Here is a 7,790-nt window from a genome sequence, read left to right as displayed (position 1 = left end):
ATGTTCTCAGTGTGTGGTTCTGATGTGTTGATGTGAATACTCTCAAAGATTCTAATCTTATTCAGCACAACAAAACATGTCCACTTAAAATCTTAAAGATTTAACTGACTACAATTTATGTTTTCTGTCATATGATACTACAAGACAACAGACTTCCAAGTAGCACTGTGGCATATACATACAATAATGACTAACAACTACCCCAAACAAAAAAAAACAGAAAGAACTTTCTAGAATAACATTTAACAGTTATTGGACAGTCTCCACTGCAGTGTGTCTATGCTCATATTAACTAGTTCAAATAATTGTTTACAGTATACAGATCATTCTGATGACTCTTACCTGAATGACTGCATTAAAAAAGCAAGTGTTTCCTAGATTTGTAATTCCTTTAACAGACGGCACACAGCTGCCTTTTCTTCCCTTCTTTATTTCACCTGTTTCACGTTTTTCTTCACAGAGTTTTATGATTCTAGAAAATGCACCTGTGAAACAAAATTAAATGTGTCACTTAATAATTTAGATATATCATTTAAGATCAATTAAGACTGGATCTTTGAATTTAGTGTTCCTGAACGACAAGACCACAAACTCAGTATCTTTGGTTTTATATTTTACTGCTATTGAATTGAACTCGTTTTCACATAGATATCTGCACCTTTACATGGCATTACAGAATAATTTCCTGATGCATTTAAAAGCTTTAAAGGGAACTAGGTGAAAACAAGCAGAAAAGACCTTCCTTGTAAACACAGTTCCCCACAGGAAAAGAAATGAGTGCCTAAGACAAGCTATTCTAAGCCTCGGGAAGGGAAAATGAGAAATGAGCTATGAAATGGTTGTCGTGCCAAAGGATACACAAGGGTTCACAATTGTAATGAACACTTGGGTCTCGGGAAGTGGAGGTAGGGCCATCAGAGATTCAAGGTCATCAGCTACAGAGAGAGTTCAATTCCGCCTTGGCTATGGGCAAACAAACCACTGGCTTCAGGCTGCACAGCACATCAGTCCAAGGTGTACAATTTGAACATCAAAGTAAGCAAGAGTAGTAAAACAGATGATTACAGAATGAAGTCATATTAGTAATAACTTTTATTATAAGATGAAATGGTGAGAAGAATTTTTTAACTTAAAAACATTTTAATGTGCTTTGGTATTTTGCCTGCATGTATGCCTGTGTACTCAAGCCTGATGCCCGCAAAGGCCGGGGAGGGCATTAGGTGCCTGGGAATGGAGTTAGACATGGTTCTGAGCCACCATGTGGGTCAGGGAAAGACAAACCCAGGTCCTCTGAAAGAGCAGCAAGTGCTCCTAATGGCTAAGCCATCTCTTAGCTCCACAAGGGAAAACTTTTCTTTTGTTTTGAGACAGGTCTCACTATGCAGTCCTGGCTGTCCTGGAAATCACTCTGTAGACCAGGCTAGTTTTAAATTCACAGAGATCTGCCTGCCTCTGTCTCCTGAGTGCTGGGACTAAACAAAAGCATCATTACACCATGCTCAGAAGGAAAACTGATGAAAAGCCAACAACTAGTTAACAGAAGATAGAACCAGGTAGGAAACTACCATCTTACAGTGACGTCCTTTGGTAAAATTGGCAACTTTCTATAGGTTTGAAAATTTAAAAGTTAAAACAGTTAATGGGACCACAGTATACTACAAAAAGTAAAATATCAAGCCTTGTAACTGATAATTCAGATAACTAGTATAGATCTGAAAATTGCATTTGATTTTTTTTTTGGTTTTTCGAGACAGGGTTTCTCTGTGGCTTTGGAGCCTGTCCTGGAACTAGCTCTGTAGACCAGGCTGGTCTCGAACTCACAGAGATCCGCCTGCCTCTGCCTCCCGAGTGCTGGGATTACAGGAGTGCGCCACCACAGCCCGGCCTTGATTTTTGTTTTTGAAATAGGGCCTGTATAGCTCTAGAGACAGGATCTCTGTAGCTGTGGTTGGCGTAGAACTTGCTATGTAGATGAGGTGGTTTTGAACTTGCCTCAGCCTCCCTTGGGTTGGAATTAAAGGTATGTAACACCACGCCCAGTTGAAAACTGCATTATTAGTTTGGGTCCAATGACAATGTAAGAATGAAGAACAGTTTCTAACATTTACAAACTGACATGTCGATCATATCTACGTAATAGATTACCGTGACTCAAAATCATCATACAGGGCACTATGAATGTAGCTTACTTCATGGACTGTTTGCCTAGCATAGAGGAAGCCCTAGGCTCATTCCCTCTCATTCCCTATACTACAGAGCACCAGGCTGGAGGCAAATGCTTGTAATTCCAGCACTTGGAAGGTAGAAGCAGGAAAATCAGAAATTCAAGGTCATCCTCAACTACAGACCAAAGTGGGAGTATAAAACCCTGTTGTAAAAACAAACAAACAAACAAAAACACTTAGTCAACCCTTGAGTACCCTCAGTAGACCACACTTCTAGGACTCCTAGAACACAAATACTCAAGTCCTTCAAATACATTCTAAGAATACTTCAGGCATAAAAAGGCTAGATTTCTACTAGTGTTGCTGTCTGATCTTGTGGATATTCACTGATAATGGATTCTTATTTTATTCACATATATTAATTTTATGTAATAATGAGTTTTGTTGTGACATTTTCATATATCTAATATGTTTCTGTTATCCCCATCCTCATAACCTTGCTCATCCCCGCTTTCCAGTCAATCCCATTTCTATGTCCCATGTTGTTTTGTTGTCAGAGGTGCTGTTTGGTGACCCGTTTTTCAATGTTTCTTACAAGATCCCAGCTGAGGGATCATTTACAAAAGCGATGGCTACTTAAAAGAGGATGTACCACTAAATGTCTCTGTGTCAGATGTGGTGGCACATGCCTTTAGGTCCAGCACTGTCTTACACAGGCTAAGTGATCTGCTCAAGGACATAGCAGTAATATTCCAATTATAAATCCATGTCTTTACAACCTAAATTCACATCAATGACCCATGTTCAAAGAAAACAACTATAAAAGACAGTCGGTTAAGAATCGTACAGATTTGGGTGTATGCAGCTCTGAACAAATGAATCCTCAAAAGATTTTCCTTTCTTTAACATCCTTAATAAGCACTGTTCTGTTCTGTAACATATCTGAGACGGGGGCTCACGTAGCTCACCTGGGTGGGATCCTCCTGCTTCCCCTCCAGCGTTCAGGATTTTAATTATCAACGTGCCAGGTTTTCTTAAGTGTTGGGGACTGAACCCAGACTCTTATACCCTAGGCAAGCACTCTATCAACTGAACTACATACCAGCCCTGTTCTTTGAACTTTTCACACAAAAAAAACAATGGTTGGAAGAAATAAGTTACAGAAAGTAACTACACAGAGATAAATAATACACAAATCCACTTGGAAAGATAGTCCTAGAAATAAGTAACATAATTTAATTTTCGATATACCCTTTATGTATCTCTGTACCTCGTTCATCCATCACTTTTTAAAACATCTGGGATGACATCCCAAAGTAAACAATGTTCATAAGACCATCTGGACAAAACTGCAGGCAAGAAAAAAAAGCATAAACATATGGAAAACCAGATTCCTCTTCCCTTCAGCAGGAAGGAATGGCAAATGTCAAATCTGGAGACAGCCACGCTTCACTGTGCGATGCTTTGCAGCACCACCTGGCTCTCCATGCACAGCCACCAAATATGGACAGTGCTGCCAGAAAGAACATGCCCAGAGGGCAGCAGCAATAAACACAGTGGATTTCACGGTTAAATAGCCACTTCACACAAGTGGCAAGGGTCTGTCTGCTCACTTTTGCGGCAAGTCTATGAGAAAATAGCCAGGATGTAACAATGCTGTTAGGCTTGGGCGTTAAATACATCAGAGAATTTAACCAGAAAACACAGCAGTATTTTCTGAAAGCTACTTTTTTATTTAAAAAAATAGGAAATTTTTTATAATACAGTCAGTTTATGGAATGCCTACAGTCTGCTAGGTATTATATGAACCACTATTTATATTATATAGAATACTTACGATTTATGACCAGAAAGTATAGAGCTGGTACAGAAAGCCTCGAGTTTATAGCATTATCTCAGCAGAGAACTTCCAGGACCTACATTTTGCGGATCTATTCACTAATGACCTGACTGCAGAGATCCAAGATTCTAGTTTAAAATGGGGTGTGTGTGTGTCTGAATTAGTCAAATATTAAATACCTAAAGGTATGTGTGCTTTTGCAGCAATGTCTTATTTATGAGCTGTTGGGGCCTGGGCCTCAGGTTTCAACCCCTAGGCAAATAGGCAAATAGCACGCTAGAAAATGAGCCGTGCCATGGTCCTTCTACCTCCTTTATAAACACAGAACCAAATAGCCTAAAGACTGAACTCTAAAATTTTTTTGAATGTTTTATAATGAAAATTGCAAATCTGCTCCAAAAAATTAACAACTTAAAAGATCATACAAATTTTTTATTACTGTTCATTTTTACCTTGTTTAACCCACAATTAAAACAAATGATACCGATTATTAGAAAGAGTAAGTCTAGTATTTCAAGGTTATTTTATTTTAAAAGCATATTCTAGCTATAGTATCATATATTCCTTCACATTAACAGAATTATATAGAATGAGAATGCAAAGAACAGACTTCAGGCATTCTAGTTTTTTTATTTGCTTGTTTTGGTTGCTGTATTGGGTACTGAACCATATGAGCCCAGGCCCCCTTTAGCAACTCTCATGTCTTCACAGAGACAGGGTTTCTCTGTGTGGTGGGCCTGGCTGTCCTGGAACTGACAGTAGATCTGAACTTATTGTTCAGAATGGGAGACCTGAAGTTACATAGATTCACCTTCTGAGAGCTGGGATTAAAGGCGTGTGCTGCCACAACCCATAGAACAAACCTTCGCTTTTCTTTTGTCCTTCAAGACTGGGTTTCTCTGTGTAGCCCTGTCTTCTTACAGCTCTTTTAATAATTCCGTACCTTACCTTGGAAGCCTAAAGTCTACATACACAAAGAGTAATTTGAGCAAGCCAGGGGAGCAAGCCAGTAAGCAACACCCCTCCATGGCCTGTGCAATAGCTCCTGCCTCCAGGATCCTTCCCTGCTTGAATTCCTGCCTCACTACTGTGGATGATGAACTGTTCTATTGAATTGTGGGTGAAACAAACCCTTCCTTCTATAAATTGCTTTTAGTCATGATGTTTTCTCACAGCAACAGTAACCCTAACATAGACAAACTAGTACCAGGATCATGGGGTATGGTTGTGACAGACCTAACAATGTTGCTTTGGGAGGACTGTGGAAGGATTTTGGAAATTTGGACTAGAAAAGCCATTGAGTGTTAAGAGTTCAGTGGGCTGTTCTGTAGGAGCTTGAAACATAAGAGCATTGAACAGAGTTGAAGACCAGACTGGCCTCAAACTCACAGAGATCTATCTGCCTGTCTCTGCATCCCAATTGCTGGGATTAAAGGCGTGCGCCACCACCGCCCGGCTTAGGTCACAGTATTTTAATCCTCAGCTTAGGAACCTAATCAAACCATTTAATACTGTTCCATTTTAAAAACAAAAAATATACGGGTTGGGGGATGATGTAAAAACACTTTCTAAAGTGGGCGGTGGTGGTATACACCTTTAATCCCAGCATGTGGGAGGCAGAGAGAGGAAGATCTCTCTGAGTCTGAGGTCAGTCTGGTCTACAAGAGCTAGTTTCAGGACAGCTAGGACTGTCTCAAAACAAAACAAAACTTTCTAAAACAAACATACTTCAGGTCTTTGATACCCCAAGAAGTATTAGTGTAATGAACTCAACATGATATACATGATTTTCTTTAATACTAATAAAATAGCACTGAGCCAGTACTGACATTTTGAGCTAAATTTCTCTAGAAAGAGCATGGAACTTTCAATCTTCTGTGTAGTTAACAAAAACCAAATCAATATTTTTCAGTATTCCATTAGGAATTCCTGCATTTGGTGTTTGTACAATATTCTAGTGTCTACTGAAGTTTAATGAACTTTTCAGAGTACATGGGTCAGTTTTTAAAAAACTGTAATCAGATTTTAGGTTGAAAGCAAAATGCAGCCACACACCCCACCCCTGCACACTCAAAACCTCTCCATTATCCACATCCGCCACCAAGATGGTTCATTTGTTAGAAATGATGAAGCTACATTGACACTTGATTATAAGCCAGCATTCATAGCTTACATTAAGTTTCCTCTTGGTGGTGGATGCTCCTCTCAGCTGGACAAATACATAATGACAGATAGCCGCCCTTTTCCTGTGGGATAGTCCCATGGCCCTAAAAGCCCCCTGCGTTTTGTTCCTCCCTCCCTGCAGGCTCTGCCAACTTTATCCCTTCTTCTATTGCTTCCAGGTCTTTCGTCTACTTCTTAACATCATTCTGGTTGGATCTTGCAAGGATATTTTTTGCTGTTTTTCAATTTTTTTGTTTTATATGACCTTTTCACTATGCATATGACAAGGGTGAGCTTGCCCCCACCATACACACAAATTCTAACATCAGATGTGAACTCTACACAGCTGTAAGCATTCTTCTGGGAACCTGCACTGGATTCATCTCAATTGCTTAATGCAATTACCTAAACCAGTCATGTAGTACTAATGCTAATTTGCCCATTTCTACAGCTGAAAGAAGTTTTAAGAAAAACTGTTTTCACAATTCCCCTACTTTCAAAGTGAATAATAATTAATTCCTAGTTAATCATCAGCCTTAGAAACACGCACTTATGTAGTCATGTGATAAATGTCATCGATAATAGCTGGAATATCCACTTCTACCTGTCTTATATTGGGTCTAATAACCTGTCCAAAATACAACTCTGACCATTCACTTCTCCACTGAAAACAGTGGTTCTCCACTGTCCTAAGGACAGTCTTTAAGTAGGAGGCCCTTAAACATCTTCTCCTACTTCGATCTCACCTCTCACCATCTTCAGCGCCACCAAACCCATTCTTCCTGCTCTATCGGAGCCCCCAGCACCACCAAACCCATCTTCCTACCCTATAGAAACCCTCACCAGCAACCTGTTCTTCTGCCTCAAACACACACCCTTTCTCTTTTTGCCATACTGTAATTAAATAACTTTCCGCTCTTGGCTTAGAAAGCAATTCTAAATAAACACCCTTGGCTCTTTGAGTTGAGGTAAGAAACCATTAGCCCACTGTGCTTACTGAATCACAGCCCCACATACACAAGCAAACGAGAAGTCACTTCTTTACATCCCTCATAATGCCAACAGACTGGCTAGGACAGTAACCAGGAAGTGGGTCTCTTCCATTCACTGCTTCACCTTGAACAGATGGATATCATGCATAGCATCTTGCAAAAACACAAACATAATAAAACATTGGTAAGTAAAATAACTTTGATGCTAACATTCAGGGTTTAGAGAGGATGGAAATAACAAAGGTCTTCTGTTAATCCTTCAACAACAACTGTTTATGTTCAGTTCGGGCTAATCAGCGGGTACTACTGCCTAGCCATATTAGAGGCAGCCAAAACTGTAGTGATATTTGGTGTTTTAACAAATAAAGCATGCCTGAAGATCAGAGTGCAGAGCTAAGCCACTAGAGGCCAAACAGTGGTGACACACACCCTTAATCCCAGGATTTGGGAGACAAAGCAGAGGGATCTCTGTGAGTTCAAGGCTACCCTGGGCTAGGTGACATTGAGTCTGTCTAACAGAGAAAGAGAGCTCAAACACCTGGGAACAGTAGGAGAATGAATAAAGTTGGCAGAACCTGCAGGGTGGGAGGAACAAACAAAGCACAGAAGGCTTTTAGGGCCAATCCACCC

The 7,790-nt window shown here is 40.0% G+C and overlaps 1 protein-coding gene across 1 annotated transcript in view; it reads right to left on the bottom strand.

The window, feature by feature from the left end:
* Positions 1–7,790, bottom strand: part of LOC113457748 (ubiquitin carboxyl-terminal hydrolase 45-like) — a 29,115-nt gene that overhangs the window by 4,319 nt on the left and 17,006 nt on the right. Inside the window, exon 6 of the mRNA XM_026786808.1 lies at positions 343–485. Coding sequence (XP_026642609.1) covers positions 343–485 — 143 coding nt within the window. The remainder of the gene's footprint in view (positions 1–342; positions 486–7,790) is intronic.

This window comes from Microtus ochrogaster, linkage group LG5 (genome assembly GCF_000317375.1).
Source record: "Microtus ochrogaster isolate Prairie Vole_2 linkage group LG5, MicOch1.0, whole genome shotgun sequence".
NCBI lineage: Eukaryota > Metazoa > Chordata > Mammalia > Rodentia > Cricetidae > Microtus > Microtus ochrogaster.
Note: the sequence above shows the minus strand (reverse complement) of the source record. Positions and strands in the feature narration are given on the sequence as shown.